The 17,232-nt window shown below is 39.1% G+C and overlaps 1 protein-coding gene across 1 annotated transcript in view; it reads left to right on the top strand.

The window, feature by feature from the left end:
• Positions 1-17,232, top strand: part of CSMD3 (CUB and Sushi multiple domains 3) — a 1,107,808-nt gene that overhangs the window by 1,027,582 nt on the left and 62,994 nt on the right. Inside the window, exons 49-51 of the mRNA XM_034759587.1 lie at positions 5,797-5,979; positions 8,844-9,020; positions 14,110-14,289. Coding sequence (XP_034615478.1) covers positions 5,797-5,979; positions 8,844-9,020; positions 14,110-14,289 — 540 coding nt within the window. The remainder of the gene's footprint in view (positions 1-5,796; positions 5,980-8,843; positions 9,021-14,109; positions 14,290-17,232) is intronic.

The following is a 17,232-nucleotide window of genomic DNA, read 5'->3' as shown; positions in this document are numbered from 1 at the left end:
CAAAACAGACCCCTGCAGAACCCCACTTGTTATGCATTTCCAGCAGGATTGGGAACAATTAATAACAACTCTCTGAGTACGGTTATCCAGCCAGTTATGCATCCACCTTATAGTAGCCCCATCTAAATTGTATTTGCGCAGTTTATCTATAAGAATATCATGCGAGACTGTATCAAATGCTTTACTAAAGTCTAGGTATACCAAATCCACAGCTTCTCCCTTATCCACAAGACTCGTTATCCTATCAAAGAAAGCTATCAGATTGGTTTGATACAATTTGTTCTTTACAAATCCATGCTGGCTATTCCCTATCACCTTACCACCTTCCAAGGGTTTGCAGATGATTTCCTTAATTACATGCTCCATTATCTTCTCTGGCACAGAAGTTAAACTAACTGGTCTGTAGTTTCCTGGGTTGTTTTTATTTCCCTTTTTATAGATGGGCACTATATTGGCCCTTTTCCAGTCTTCTGGAATCTCTCCCGTCTCCCATGATTTTCCAAAGATAATAGCTAGAGGCTCAGATACCTCCTCTATTAGTTCCTTGAGTATTCTAGGATGCATTTCATCAGGCCCTGGTGTCTTGCAGGCATCTAATTTTTCTAAGTGATTTTTAACTTGTTCTTTTTTTATTTTATCTGCTAAACCTACCCCCTTCCCATTAGCATTCACTATGTTAGGCATTCCTTCAGACTTCTCGGTGAAGACCAAAACAAAGAAGTCATTAAGCATCTCTGCCATTTCCAAGTTTCCTGTTACTGTTTCTCCCTCTTCACTGAGCAGTGGGCCTATCCTGTCTTTGGTCTTCCTCTTGCTTCTAATGTATTGATAAAAAGTCTTCTTGTTTCCTTTTATTCCTGTAGCTAGTTTGAGCTCATTTTGTGCCTTTGCCTTTCTAATCTTGGCCCTGCATTCCTGTGTTGTTTGCCTATATTCATCCTTTGTAATCTGTCCTAGTTTCCATTTTTGATATGACTCCTTTTTATTTTTTAGATCATGCAAGATCTCGTGGTTAAGCCAAGGTGGTCTTTCCTAACCAGCGGAATAGCTTGCTTTTAGGCCCTTAATAGTGTCCCTTTGAAAAACTGCCAACTCTCCTCAGTTGTTTTTCCCCTCAGTCTTGATTCCCATGGGACCTTACCTTTCAGCTCTCTGAGCTTACCAAAATCTGCCTTCCTGAAATCTATTGTCTCTATTTTGCGGTTCTGCCTTCTACCTTTCCTTAGAATTTCAAACTCTATGATTTCATGATCACTTTCACCCAAGCTGCCTTCTACTTTCAAATTCTCAACGAGTTCCTCCCTATTTGTTAAAATCAAGTCTAGAACAGCTTCCCCCCAGTAGCTTTTTCAACCTTCTGAAATAAAAAGTTTTCTGCAATGCAGTCCAAGAATTTGTTGGATAGTCTGTGCCCCGCTATGTTATTTTCCCAACATATATTTGGATAGTTGAAGTCCCCCATCACCACCAAATCTTGGGCTTTGGATGATTTTGTTAGTTGTTTAAAAAAAGCCTCATCCACCTCTTCCACCTGGTTAGGTGGCCTGTAGTAGACTCCTAGTATGACATCACCCTTGTTTTTTACTCCTTTTAGCCTAACCCAGAGACTCTCAACACTTCCGTCTCCTATGTCCATTTCCACCTCAGTCCAAGTGTGTACATTTTTAATATATAAGGCAACACCTCCTCCCTTTTCCCCCTGTCTATCCTTCCTGAGCAAGCTGTACCCATCCACACCAACATTCCAATCATGTGTATTATCCCACCAAGTTTCAGTGATGCCAACAATGTCATAGTTGTATTTATTTATTAGCTCTTCCAATTCTTCCTGCTTATTACCCATACTTCTCGCATTTGTATATAGGTTTCAGAGTAGCAGCCGTGTTAGTCTGAATCCGCAAAAAGAACAGGAGTACTTGTGGCATCTTAGAGACTAACAAATTTATTAGAGCATAAGCTTTCGTGGACTACAGCCCACTTCTTCGGATGCATATAGAGTGAAACATATATTGAGGAGATATATATACACACATACAGAGAGCATGAACAGGTGGGAGTTGTCTTACCAACTCTGAGAGGCCAATTAAGTAAGAGAAAAAAAACTTTTGAAGTGATAATCAAGCTAGCCCAGTACAGACAGTTTGATAAGAAGTGTGAGAATACTTACAAGGGGAGATAGATTCAATGTTTGTAATGGCTCAGCCATTCCCAGTCCTTATTCAATCCTGAGTTGATTGTATCTAGTTTGCATATCAATTCCAGCTCAGCAGTCTCTCGTTGGAGTCTGTTTTTGAAGTTTTTCTGTTGTTAAGATAGCCACCCGCAGGTCTGTCATAGAATGACCAGACAGGTTAAAGTGTTCTCCCACTGGTTTTTGAGTATTATGATTCCTGATGTCAGATTTGTGTCCATTAATTCTTTTGCGGAGAGACTGTCCGGTTTGGCCAATGTACATGGCAGAGGGGCATTGCTGGCACATGATGGCATATATCACATTGATAGATGTGCAGGTGAACGAGCCCCTGATGGTATGGCTGATGTGATTATCACCTGCACATCTACCAATGTGATATATGCCATCATGTGCCAGCAATGCTCACTACTCAACTCAAAAGATGTTTCTGTTGGTGAAGAGAGGAAATAGGTAAAATCACTCTGCTAGTTCTGGTCTGCATTCAGCACCCTTCTGTGCTGATGGGGCTGGTTGGCAAGGGCTGTCTCTCTGTCACTAACCTCCCACCTGAGATGCCCCAGTTATTCGTAAACGCCACTGAGTCCATACGTGCCAGGGATCTGTCATTCATTGGTCAAATGTGAGTGCCCTGGGTTCTCACTGTTTCCCACAGTTAACAGCATGTCCTTATGACTCAGATAAATACCTACACGGGTTATTATAGAGAGAGAGAATTTTATTTACCCCATTTATGCATACATTTTAGCAATGCCATGTATTTAGCCAGTTATTGCTAATATAAAGGCATAATTTGATGCGCTCTGGTAAGTGCATTTTACACTAGTTGTATTTCTAGATTTATACCAGTGTAAATGAAAGCAGAATTTGGCTCAACAATGATATTATGATTTGCCTTTAGATCCTTGTTAGTGCAAGAGACTGTACATTTTATTATTTGTAAAAAATGTCACCAAATCTGTTTGCTTTATGTCTTTGGGCCAAAACCTCAGCTGCTCTAAGCCAGTATAGGTCCACTGAATTCATTGAAGAATTGAATGCGAATTTATACCAGCTGAGTCCAGAGTTAAATTTGGTTATCTGTGTAGTCAACTGTGCTTTTGTCCAAAACTAATTCAAAGATATTTATCAAAAAGGACAGTGGCCAGGATTTTCAGAAATAGGAACTTGTAATTATGGTCCTAAGTCTGTATTTAGACATTCAAATAAGTTACTGGTTAGACTGGGAACTGCTGGGAGCTCTACCCTCACCCCCAATCATGACACTTATTTAGGGTCCTAAATATGGATTTTAGACTTTTATTTCAAAAAATCTTGGCCACGAATTGTTTGCAAAACATTTATTTTGCTCTATGTATATTAGAAATGGCAAAACTGTTAACTTTTTCCCACCATCTACTTTGTAAAACATAAATAGCGTGTCAGCTGAAATGAGATTTTATTCAGCATACTGTCTTTCAGCTGGAAGTAGCTAAAAACCATGACAAATAGTTGGTGTTGAGAAAAATGCTGACTAAAGCTCACGTACAATGGCAGTAATGTTGCCACTCCAGTGATAACATTAAAATGTGAAGTATGCACTCCAGTACCATTAGAAAACATGTGTTACAAGGAACTTGATTGAACAGGAAATTCATCTGTAAATCAGTGACCTCGGATAAATATTCTGAATGACGAACCATGGCAATTTTTATGGTTCTCACAATAAGCTGTGGAACTAAACCCTAATACAAAATCATTAGCCATTTAGCTCAGGTGAGTCCTAGTGTAACATAAAATGGTGTAAATTAGGGGGGACAAGCACTTTGTAGCTTGGGAAGGCTGAGCTTTTTGCACATACCAGGGGTCTTTGCATCTCTCCATATCCCTCCCACAAGCTCTTCCTATGCCATCCCCTCATCCCCCCTCTATTTCAGGGATTCCCTGCAAGTCCCCCAGTCTCTTCCCTGCCAGTGGTTCTGTGTGCCCCCCACTTACCTAACCCAGGGTCCCCCATTACTCCCACATGCTAATGGCTCTGCGTGCACTCCCATTCCCACTTTCTTTCATGACTTCCATTCTCTAGGTTTCTGAATCCCCGCACCAGGAATTGTGTGTGCCTTGTCATTACCACATCTCTCCATTCAAAGGTTCTCACATTCTAGCCTCATGGAGGGTCTCTGTGTTTGCCCCTATTTCCCTCTTTCCCTGCATATTCCCCAATCCCTCCTCTATACCAGGGTACACCAATTTCCCTCTTTCACAGGGGTTGTGTTTGCCCCATACCCTTCTCCCCCATTCCTACCTTTCTCCCCAGGCCAGGGGCTCTGTGTGGCCTCCCTTCTCCCATTCCAAGGTCCCCCATTCTCCCCACCCTCCCCCATGACAGGAGTTCTCTGTGTCCCTTATTTCACCTGGACCCAGGGCAGAAATGTCAGGATTCAATAAGCATGGAAAGGGTCTTCCAATTTCCCTGCCACTGGGGGTTTTGTGCCCCCATTCCTCCTCCATGTTCCCTATCCTCCCCCTTGGCAGGGTTTCTGTGTGAATCTGTATTGCCCCCTCCTCCTCATTTCCCACTGTCCCCCGGATGTCAGGGGCTCTGTCAGTCCCCTATTTTCTAATTGCCACCTTCTCTCTTATGCTAGGGGTTCTTTGCTCCTCTTGGCCACTGACCCCATACCAGGATTACCCCAGTCTTTCCCAGGCCAGGGGCTGTGTGCATGACCCCCTTTTACTTTATGCCCCAAAATCTGTCCCTCCATTATTCCTTCTGTTGGGGAGTTAAATCAGTCAGGTGTCAACATGTTGAACTCCACTTGGAGGATAAGCAGGGGTATTGTTCTGTAGTGCTTAGGGTGACCAGACAGCAAGTGTGAAAAATCAGGATGGGGGTGGGGGGTAATAGGAGCCTATATAAGAAAAAGACCCCAAAATTGGGATTGTCCCTATACAATCGGGACATCTGGTCACCCTAGTAGTGCTGAAAAGAGTTAATTGGTGCCATAAACATGTTGTTTGATCCATAGAAAATTGCAGAGGTACTTGAAGCTTTGGTTGTGCTAATAATGTAGTGGGGGCTCCACTTGTCCTCCACTTTCCCTCTGATTTCCCTGCAAATCAATAGGATTCTGGCCATTAATGCCTAGTACATTCCTGGAAATTCTGGAATTGATTGGATGCAGCATTCAAAAGTTATCATATTACATACATGTATAAATGCAAACATGGAAAAGCCATCAATTTGAGTGTAAGGCCTTCATAAGCTTGGCCAATTACCAGAGAAACATATAATTTCTGTGTGCTGTTTACACTTCAGTTAAATCTTGGTTACAAAGGTATCTTTGGTAGCTACCAGATCATTTGAAAAGCCAAGTAAAGGGCCTGGACCCAGATTTTTAAAAGTATTTAGGCTTTGCTTTGCTCAGTGTTGCAATGCCTAACTGATTTAAGAGCCCAATCTAATTTTCAAAAGGGAAACAATGGGAAGCAATACCTAAATACCTTTAAAAATCTGGGTCTTATAGTTCAAGTCAGTAGCTGTAAAATAGTCCTACAGTACTGATATAGTAATATAGTGTATCAAATATTATATTCATGTGAAAATCTTTGTATTAAAATTCTAGGTGACACTGCTGGTTCTTGTGGAGATCCAGGAATCCCAGGTCATGGTTCTAGAGAAGACAGTGATTTTAAAATTAAAAGTACTGTGCGTTTCAACTGTGAGATTGGTTATATCCTTCATGGGTCAGAAGAAAGAATATGTTTGGGAAATGGAACCTGGACAGGAAGACAGCCAGAGTGTAAAGGTAAATCACAAAAGGAAAATAAATTTTATGTATATATCTTTAAAATGAAAGTAATGTGAATGAAAAGTGCCAGAGTGAAATCCCTGGAGGTTAAACTGCTTGATTTAGCCACAGGACAGATAGAGTACAGGCAGTGGAAGAGTAGCCTTCTCCATATCTGCTTACAAGTGTACCTGTATTACCTCTATTTTGCCCTGGAAAGACAACATCTAGCACTGAGACAATGGCTCACTTTCCATGCTTGTTGAATCATGCCATTTCTGCTGTAAGTGCTGACCAGAATGCCAATTGTATATCATAGGTCTTGTGATGCAGATACTTGTCCATTGGGTACTAGCTTGAGACCACAAATCTTTTCACACAGAGACTGAAACAGCTATAAGATAGTAATGGCTTTTGGTCGCCCGGGTACAGTTCAAATCAGTAACTAGAGATGATAAATTCTTAGTCTTTGAGACAACGATTACTTTCTCCCCTACTCCTTCCACCAGTTTGTACCAACTACATATTTTTTTCGTAGGAGGAAAAAATAGGTAAGCACTGTAGACCTCATTTTTTTAATATTGTTTTTTTCCTTTGACAAATGCTTTCCTGGTTGCTTCATCCTTAGTTACAGCTATTGTAGATATGAATACCAGTGAAAGGAGAAATTCAATTATTTGTAGAATTTCATTATACTACATATAATATGTCATAAATGATTAAACTATAAATTTTGTTTACTGATTAATATATCTTGCTCACTATTAGAAAATGAAAAACCCAAACTAAGTTACTTAAAATGAATCACTCTAGAATTGTGAAGCAAGATGTATTACCATAAAAACAAGACCTAACCAGATATTTATTGAGAATCATGTATGGTACTTCAGTAATCTTGATTCCACAAATAAGAAGTAATTCCCAACAGACCCTTTTAGAGAAAAAAAGCTTCCTGAATAGCAGAGGAAAATTTAAGAGCCTCTTTTCTCTTATTATCCACTTTATTATTATGAATTGCTCTGTCTTTAAGAGATAGTCATTTCATTTTGAAGGAGACAGCTTAATTAACATTGTCCGGCTATACCCAAAGAAGGACAGGACACACTTGGTATGGATTTAATCAAGTCGCAACTTTATTATTAGATGTTTGGGACTACCTGGTAGATAACAGTGTACAGTGCAGGTAACCTCCTGTTTATTCCATAATTACCTGTGGGCTTCCACCAGCTCCCCCTCTTTTTCCATCCAGGTCCTTACTATCCAGCCCCCTCGGAGGAGGGTTAAGGTGTGCTATAAGAAAGGGGTATTGGCTCCCTGCCGTTCCAACCATAGGTGCTCCAAACCCCTTACCATTCCGTTCCTTTAACCAGCACCTCCTTTTTAAGTCATTTACCAGGCCATTTATCTAGTCACTGGATGCCTTCCATATGGAGTACCTGCACTGGATATCCACCACAAGGAGGCACCGGTAATTAGCTGGGCTGCCTCCCCCACAAACCCAGTCAGGTTCCCAGACATCTTCCAATTGCCTCTTGTATAGCAGCCAAACAACATGTCACGCCCCCGAGTCTGTTAGGTGAACCCCCATCCTTCCAAATGAACTCGGTTGTCCCTTGCACCATGCAAGGATTATTGAGGACTCCTGCAAATGGGTTGCCAATGCCATGTACCGCAACACCCGTCCCTTCTTGATGAGCCATATCGGTGACCAGCATTCCGAGTCCTGAAAATGGAAGAACTCTTAACTCTTCATAGCTCAGTCATGTGCCCAGAGCCAAGGATCTTCATGCTACCACCATGAACCTCATATGCCACGGCTTCATAGCGCCAGTGGCATCTACTCGAGTTCATCGCTACCTCCTGGTGCAAGCCCCCTGCTGCATGGAGAAAGGGGTTTCCAGCACCAGGGCTTTCACCTTTAAAGCCTACCCATCACCAACCTTTTTGCAGCATTTTCTGACCTTGTTCCCTCTCCCACCCCACCATAAAGCACTGCTGCCTTCCTCTGGCAAGCCTGGATAACATCAGCCTTAGCTGCGGTGTGGTCAAACCCACTTTTAATATTCTTCTTGATGAACAGATGCAACTCTGATACAAAGTAATAAATAAATAAATACATATCTTATAAGCTGTAGGGGGACATGATCACCCAAACTGAGCTTTCTTCCTTCTCTACTATCAAACTGGATTGCCATCATATTATTTTACATTTCAAGATATCTAAGATGCTTCATTATTCATTTAACTTAGAAATCCTCTGGGAGGTATGTATACGGAATAAAGACTGCTGTTGTCTTAGTTTTGTTTGTTTATATTATATTATATTATATTATATTATATTATATTATATTATATTTATTAAAGAATGATATTTAGGTGAAAAGCCATGCACAGGAAAGTTAGGAAATTCTAGATTTATAGTTGCTTGTACAGTGTTAATTCTTCCTTTTTAGCCTCCATCCTGTGCATTGAACGAGGCACAGTCCTGTGGGGAAAAAAATTAGTTTGTGATCATGTAATTAAAGATGGTATCATAATGCATACTCACAAATGGAATGAATTGAGGTTGTAGGGGTAACCGTAAATCTGGCATTTTTGAGCTTTCCTGTGCTTGATTTTGCAACCTAAATAACTTTCTTTTACCATAGGCTTTTTAAGTGTAATTTCCTAGGTATTATTCTCCAAGGGAAAAGATAAAAATAAATTTTGGTATATATAAATGTAATAAACCATCCCCATCACACATTGTCCACAGGATTTGAAAGCTAAATCTTCAGCTTTAACAAAGACTCCTATCCCTTAAACATGCTAGCAACAGGAGCATTATTTTATTTGTAAATTAACATTTTAACATCTTATACATTTAACATTTTATTTTATAGCTGTGCAATGTGGTAATCCAGGAACAACTGCTAATGGGAAAGTATTTCGTATAGATGGCACGACATTTTCTAATTCGGTAATTTATTCCTGTATGGAAGGATACATACTTTCTGGATCTTCTGTGAGACAATGTACTGCCAATGGAACATGGTCTGGATCCTTGCCAAATTGCACAAGTAAGATTAATCTTCAATTAATAGTCTTCATGTTTAACCATAACTATGGCCTGTTAGATATTGCTTTAGTGTTTTTAATTAAATTCTTCATTATTGTAAATACAATAATATAGAATTTAGGTATTAATTGCCAGCTTTACTTTCCCTCGCAACACTTCAGAAACTCTTGGTAATTTACATAAAAAAGTACATTCAACCATGAAAATATTATGTAAGTGTAATATGAAGAATAAAATGTTTGAAGAAAGATGAGTTAAAACATACTGACTCGTATTACATTTTAAGGCAATTGTATATTCATATATTCTGCCCACTTAAACTTTCTTCTAATGGTAAAAAGGTATTTTCTTGTTTCATATTTTGTGGTGTTAGTGTTCATTTTTGTGTGTGTTTTGTGTGATGCGTCTGCTCATGTGATAATGTGCTGGTCACTTGCTGAGCATGTTTTCTTTGTGAAACAAGAATAAAATACAATCGCTAATTGCTTTGCCATGAAAAAACTAATTTTCATTTACAAATGTATAAGACTTTTTTATCCGTCTCTATATGGTTCATCGTTTTTACAAAAGAAAAAAGCAAGCTGTGGAATAGTGTTTCTATCTTATGACTTTATAATTGTTTTAGCTGCCATTTTGTTTATTATTTATAAGTATTCTAAGAGGGTGCATAATATGTTTGTGGTGTGCATTTCAATCTTTTGTTTGACATTTGAAATCTTCTGTAACTTCTTACACTATATTTCCTGCTCAGTGATTGCAATCTATAACTTTTCAAGTGTTTCTGTTGTAGTGTTCAAGTGTGATTGCCTGACCTTTGAAGATTATACATACAGTACTTGTGACATCAATTTATTTTAATGGTGTTATCAATGGGTATCTACAATGTATTAACTGACCACAGTTTCAGAAAAGAAACTGCAGCCGTTGACAGTTTTTGCAAGACAATATATGAGTTCATGAAAAACTTGTTTGTTTTCCCTGAATTTGTGGCATATTGTTTTAGTATTATAGGTTCAGATAACAAAACCAAGCATTCTTCAGATTGTTTGATTTAACCTCACTCCACACTGGCCTGAGCTTGTCCTTTTAGAACATTAGAACGGCCATACTGGGTCAGACCAAAGGTCAGTCTAGCCCAGTATCCTGTCTTCCGACAGTGGCCAATGCGAGGTGCCCCAAAGGGAATGAATGGAACAGGTAATCATCAAGTGATCCATCCCATTGCCCATTCCCATCTTCTGGCAAACAGATGCTAAGGACACCATCCCTGTCCATACTGGCTAGTAGCCATTGATGGACCTATCCTCCATTAACTTATCTAGTTCTTTTTTTAAGCCTGTTATAGTCTTGGCTTTCACGAACATCCTCTGGCAAAGAGTTCCACAGGTTGACTGTGGGATGTGTGAAAAAATACTTCCTTTTGTTTGTTTTAAATCTGCTGCCTCTTAAGCACTTTTCAGCACTTTTCCATTCTCTCTCTCAATGAGAGAGAGAGACAGATTCACAGAATCCTCTCCTTGGAAGTCGTGAATGATAGGCTAACCTCACCAATAAGACATCAAAGGAACTGAAACCGATTTTTGGCACCTATTTGTAAGTGCTAGAACTACATTACAGCTCCATTCTTCCTGCCTCTGTGATCCATGAGAGGACTTTCAGTCTTATCCCATGACTTCTTACTTTGCTGAAGAGCCTTTGGTGAGGGATCTTGACAAAGGCTTTCTGAAAAACCAAGTACACTATATCCACTTGATCATCCTTGTGCATGTTTGTTGACCCCTCAAAGAATAATAATAGATTGGTGAGGCATGATTTCCCTTTACAAAAGACGTGTTGACTCTTCCCCAACAAATATTGTTCATCTATATGTCTGATAATTCTGTTCTTTACTATAGTTTCAACCAATATGCCTGGTGCTAAAGTTAAATTTACTAGCCTGTAATTGCCAGTATCACCCCTGGAACGTTTATTTTTTATTTTTATTTATTTTTTTTTAAACTGGTGTAAAATAATAAATAAATAAATTAAATAAAACCTGGTGTCACCTCCAGTCATCTGGTACAGAAGTTAATTTAAATGATAGGTTACATACCACAGTTAGTAGTTTTGCAGTTTCACATTTGAGTTTCTTCAGAATTATTGGGTGAATACCATCTGGTTCTGGTGACTTATTACTGTTTAATTTCTCAGTTTGTTCACAGTTCCCCAGATTTGTCAGCTAAAAAGAATGGCTCAGCTGTGGGAATCTCCCTCACATCCTCTGCAGTGAAGACCAATGCAAAGATTTCATTTAGCCTCTCCTTCCATGAATTCTCCCTCGATCTTCCAGTGGCCCCACTGATTGTTGGGCAGGCTTCCTGCTTCTGATGTAGCATTTTTTGTTTTGTTTTTGTTTTTTTCCTGTTAGCTTTTTGAGTCTTTGGCTAGTTGCTCTTCAAATTCCTTTTTTGACTGCCAAATTATACTGTTATGCTTGACTTGCCCGAGTTTATACTCTCTATTTTCCTCAGTAGGATTTAGCTTCCCATATTTAAAGGATGTCTTTTTGCCTCTAACCACTTCTTTTACATTGTTCTCTAGCCATGATGGCACTTTTTTGGTCCTCTTACTATTTTTGTTTTAATTTAGGGTATATATTTAATTTGAGCCTCTAGTACAATGTTTTAAAAAAGTTTCCATGCAGCTTGCATGCATTTCACTTTTGTGACTGTACCTTTTAATTTCCATTTTACTTGCATCATCATTTTTGGATAGTTTCCCTTTCCGAAGTTAAATGCTACTGTGGTTGACTTCTTTGGTGTTTCTTTCCTCCCACCCCCCAAATATAGTAATTTAATTATATTACAGTCACTACTACCAAGTGGTTCAGCTATATTCACCTCTTGGACCATATCTTGTGCTCCATTTAGAACTAAATCAATTATTGCCTCTCCCTTTGTTGGTTCCAGGACTAGCTTCTCCAAGAAGCAATCATTTGTAGTGTCAAGAAACTTTATCTCTGCATCCTATCCTGAGGTGACATGTACCCAGTTAATATGGGGATAATTGAACTCCCCCATGATTAATACATTTTCTATATTTATGCTCTAAGCTCCTGGAGCATTTCACAATCACCATTCTGGTCAGGTGGTTGGTAGTATATTCCTAATGCTATATTCTTATTATTCTAGCATGGAATTTCTATCCATAGATATTTTATGGTACAGTTTGATTCATTTAAGATTTTTTGCAACATGACCTACTCTTTTATTCCTATATATTTTGTATCCTGGTATTACCGTGTCCCATTGATTATCATAATTCCACCACGTTTCTGTGATGCCTATTATATTAATATCCTCATTTAATACCAAGCACTCAAGTTCATCCATCTTAGTATTTAGACTTCTAGAATTTGTATGCAAGCACTTATAAAATTTCTCACTTTTTAGTTGCCTGCCAGTATGTGATGTAATTGCCTAGGATTCTTTCATTTGGCTGTTTCTCTTCAGTTCTTACCTGTACTTCATGACCTTCTATCCTCTCCTCCTTACTAGGATATAGAGAATCCCTGTTTGTAGATCATCCCATAAGGGATGTCTGTGTCTGAACCATGTGCTTTTCTGTACCTGTTGGCTTTCCCCCAGCCCTTAGTTTAAAAACTCCTCTACAACCTTTTTAATATTACATGCCAGCAGTCTGGTTCCATTTTGATTTAGGTGGAGCCTATCCTTCCTGTATAGGCTCCTCCTTTCCCAAAAGGTTTCCTAGTTCCTAATAAACCTAAACCCCTCCTCCCTACACAGTCATCTCATCCGTGCATTGAGACCCTCCAGTTCTCCCTGTCTAACTGGCACTGCACGGGGAGCTGGGATCATTTCAGAGAATGCTACCATGGAGTTTCTGGACTTCAATTTCTAGTAGCCTATATTTGACTTCCAGGACCTCTCTCCCATCTTTTCCTATGCCATTGGTATCTGTATGTATCACAACCACCAACTTCTCCCCAGCACTACACATACACGTGTCTAGATGTCTCGAGAGATCCACGACCTTCGCATCCAGCACGGAATTCACCATGTGGTTCTCTTAGTCATCACAAACACAGCTCTCTATATTTCTAATGCTCAAATCCCCCATTACTATTACCTGTCTTTTCCTAAGAAATGGGGTTCCCTCCAATGGAGAGGTATTCTCAGTGCGAGAGGATACCATGACATCATCTGGAAGGACAAATATGGGATTGTTTCCCTCCGCTCCAGTTTGATGTTCTCCTTCCCCAAAACTTTCATCCTCCTCAATAACACAGAGACTATCAGACTGCTCTGCTGTGCCCATCTTCCCACCAACTGTTTCTTTATGTTCTTCCCTTCCTGTTCCTTAATTAGGAGCTGGGAGTGTTTGATTTCTGTGTGGTTGTTTTTAAGACATATCTGTTATTTGTAAGGATGATTGTGTCCTGGTTTTATTTTCTGTGAAAGAAATACATCACAAGCTGGTCCTATTCTTTCAGCCTCTATTTCCTCCTTGTCAATGGTAAATTGGCATTCTCATTAAGTGTTTACTTTCAAAGTTCTGGATCAGGGAAACTTTTTTTCTGATTTTCATGGAACAGGAGGATGGATACTCTTCCTCAGTCTGTTGCAGGTCCCTTATTGCCAGAGGTCAAACTTTTGTTTTTTTTTCCCCTCTTCATTGCAGTCATTCCCTTCTTAATTTGAGAAATGTCTGTATAATCTTTAAGGAGATCCAGATGAGTGACTTTCACACTGTGTGGTCCTTGGCGAAACAATCTGCTTTTCCTCATCTACCTACTCCTTTTTAGTGTCTTTGATTTCTAACTGCCATTTTCTAATCCTGACATTTAAGTTATTAAAATAATCCATTTTTTGCACTTTTGAACAGGTGTACTAATTTTTCCCTAAAATGTAGCTGCTGTATGTAACCACATATTGTGTTAGGTAGAGAATTAATGTACATTACCTAATGTAGCTGGAGATAAACTTTTGCTATATTTTTGGCAATAAATTATTAATTTGACAGTGCTTTTTTCTCCTCAGATACATAGTCACATTAATGATTTACCATGTTCTTCAACTCCTTACTTTCAGTAATCAGTTGTGGAGACCCAGGTGTACCAGCCAATGGCTTGAGATATGGTGATGATTATGTTGTTGGACAAAATGTTACCTACATGTGCCAACCTGGTTATACAATGGAATTGAACAGCTCCATAATTCGCACCTGTACCACCAACGGCACATGGAGTGGAACAATCCCAACTTGTAAAGGTATCACAATGATTTGGGGTATCAGAACATTTTTTTGTGTGACATTTGTACCTATTTTGTACTGTAACATGTTAGTCAAACTAAGTAAACATTCATCATTATAGCCGAAGACTAAACATGTCTGGACACGTTAATATTTACTTTGTCTTTATGGTCAATTGAGTTGGGGGTTTTAAAAATTGTTGTCTTACCATTGGTGTCTTTTATTTTGTTCCATAAATGTAAAGTGTTAGCAGTGTTGTGTTGGAGATCTTACTGGGGCCCTCAGGAGCCTCTTATTAAGTTTCTGCTTAAGAGACAGTTCAGGTGACTTCCCTGCTTTTAATGGAGTTTGCCTTTTTTTCTGCATAATGTTAATCTACCAGAGATGATACATTTCAGCAGTATCTTTTGTGAACCTACATGGTATTGGACTTTCTAATTGTCTAGAATCCAGTAAATGATTTTTTCCATGGCTGGATAGCACTGGACTATCTTGTCCTTCCTACCAGGATCTTTGGCCAATTCTTTCCTTGCTTAGGGTGCAGAAATTCAGCACTCTCCAGTAGTATTAATATACTCAGCATGTTTTTCAGCAGCAAAGTCTAAATATTTCCATCAGATGCCCTAATGTACATTTGTTTGGCATCTGATGTTGCCTCCTTCCTATGGGACTTGGAAAAACAAAAGAATAAATCCTGTGATCCTTCACACTTCCTTTCTGCTAGCACATGCATTCTTGATTTATAGGTATTACAGGGAAGTTCTTGGTGTAGCCTGTGGTTAAAAAAAATGGCAGCTTATAACTGAATTTTATTGTAATATACAATCAAAAAACTATTCTACTGATGTAATCAAAACTGCTATCGTCAAAGTAACCTACAACCTCTTCCCTGCTAAATTTAAGGGCATCCTCTCAGGCTCATTCTCTTCTCTGATATTTCTGTTACCTTTCACATAGTGAGTCTCCCCCTCCATCTTAAGATCCTTTCGTCCATAGCCTTGTGGGACTCTTCCTTCTTCTCCTACCTAGCCAATTACACCTGCAACCAGGTGTTGGCAAGTGGTTCTTTTTCCTTCCAACTTTTCTAGAGTTATCTCATAGGAATATTTGATAAATCCTCCCTTTTCTCTGTCTATGCTTCCCCCTGGATGGGCTCATTCTCTCTCATGTCTTCAAACTGAAAACTCTTATATCTGCATCTCCATCCCTATTCTCTTCTTCTTCTTCCATGTATGCCTTACCGAGCCTTGACACCTCCTCCCAGCTATGCCAGTGTTTTAGGGTGTTTTTTTTTTTTTTCAGTTCTGCTCCCAATGCTTTGAATGCAGTTCATTCTCAAGTGCTCCAAATTTTTTGCTGTTCAAGAAAATGCTCTTCTTTTGTTTACTTTTCATTACTAACCATCATCAAATACTACTGTTTTTGCATTCAAAACTGATTACACAAGGATTTATATCTCTCTCCCCGCATGTCTGCTTATAGGATTTCTGGACTGCCTATTACCATAGTTCCCAGGCACTGTAATCAGAATTATTATGTATTAAATCTGAGGTGTATGTATCAATAATTCTGTTTCTTTAAATGAAAGTTGTCCTATCAATCTGCTAAGGAACACAATAGTCAGGCAATGCAAGATGGATTCTCTTACATATTCTGCCTTTATGTTGCCTCTCTTCCATTTTTCCATCAAATGTTATGTTTATTTTAGAATAAGGTCCAGTCTTGGGCTCCCTTGGGCATGCTGGAGAGGTCTGAGTTGGGGGGTTTCAATTTTGGCTGGAGCCCAAGGAGAAATTCTGTCTGGGGCAGAATCAGAGGCATCAGTCAGAACCTCACTTTTACTCTGTGTTTGGCCAATTCTGTTACTGACCATCAGAGGGAAGCCAGGTTCCTGATCCTGTCTTTCACTTTGCTCTACCTTATTTGGGCTGCTGTTACCCAAAGGACATTAACTGAGAGTAGGGGGTATACACCAGAGTATGAAGAGAAAAGTTCAACTTTCAGATGAGGGACAGAGATTGTAAGCTCTTTGGGGAAGATACACTCTTCTTTTCTGTCAATCAATCACTATACATACGTATTCACTGTACAAATATTAAATAATAATCATATGTGAAATCTCTGATGCTGTCAGAAATTCCCTATTTTATTCCATGCAAATTTCTTTGCAATGCAAAAGTAATATTCACTTTTAAACTAATATTATTATTTATTTTGAATATGTAATCAAAAGGAATGTATCATATATAATAATTTATTTGGACTATATAATAGCTATTTGTTATTGTTAGGAGGATTTGGTACAATTTAGATACAATAAGTGAACAATGAACTGCTCAGAGTATGCAAACATTATTTTCCAGCTGCCACTGAAACACTAGATATATATGATTCTCCCTCATTTGTCTCCACAAGAGAAGGATGTGTGCGTTCATTCACAAGTAAATGTCAGTCAGGCATTGTACTTTTCAGCAAAACTGTCTTAAATCCACTTTGTTTTTGTAATACCAATTTCAGCTGAAATTCCAAGCAGAATCCACTGCAGATATACATTATTAATGGTTCAATCTCAGCTGTTTTTGTTGATAGAACCTTGACAAGGCAGTGTTCACTTTTATTCATTTATTCCTTCATTTTGATGCGATGGTCATTTACTTATTCTTTCCTGACCCTGCTTCCCCTATATTGCCAACAGACATTCTGCAGCCCATTGTCTGCCTCAACTCCTCCTGTCTGCAGTTTCTGGAGGTAGTTCAAAGCTGAAGCACAGCCAGTGCTAACCATACCACCTTCTCCTGTTTGCTGTCAGATGTTCTGCCTCTGTGGCAGCAAATAAATGGTGGTTCACTCACTCCCATCCTTTTCTTTTAGAGTTGTTATTTTTAGCCATTTTGGGGACAGTTAAAGCATTTTAATTTGCTTTCAAGTCTCCTCACCTCCTCCTGGTCTGGGATCTGAGC

The sequence above is a fragment of the Trachemys scripta genome, chromosome 2 (assembly GCF_013100865.1).
Source record: "Trachemys scripta elegans isolate TJP31775 chromosome 2, CAS_Tse_1.0, whole genome shotgun sequence".
NCBI classification, from domain to species: Eukaryota; Metazoa; Chordata; order Testudines; family Emydidae; genus Trachemys; species Trachemys scripta.
Note: the sequence above shows the minus strand (reverse complement) of the source record. Positions and strands in the feature narration are given on the sequence as shown.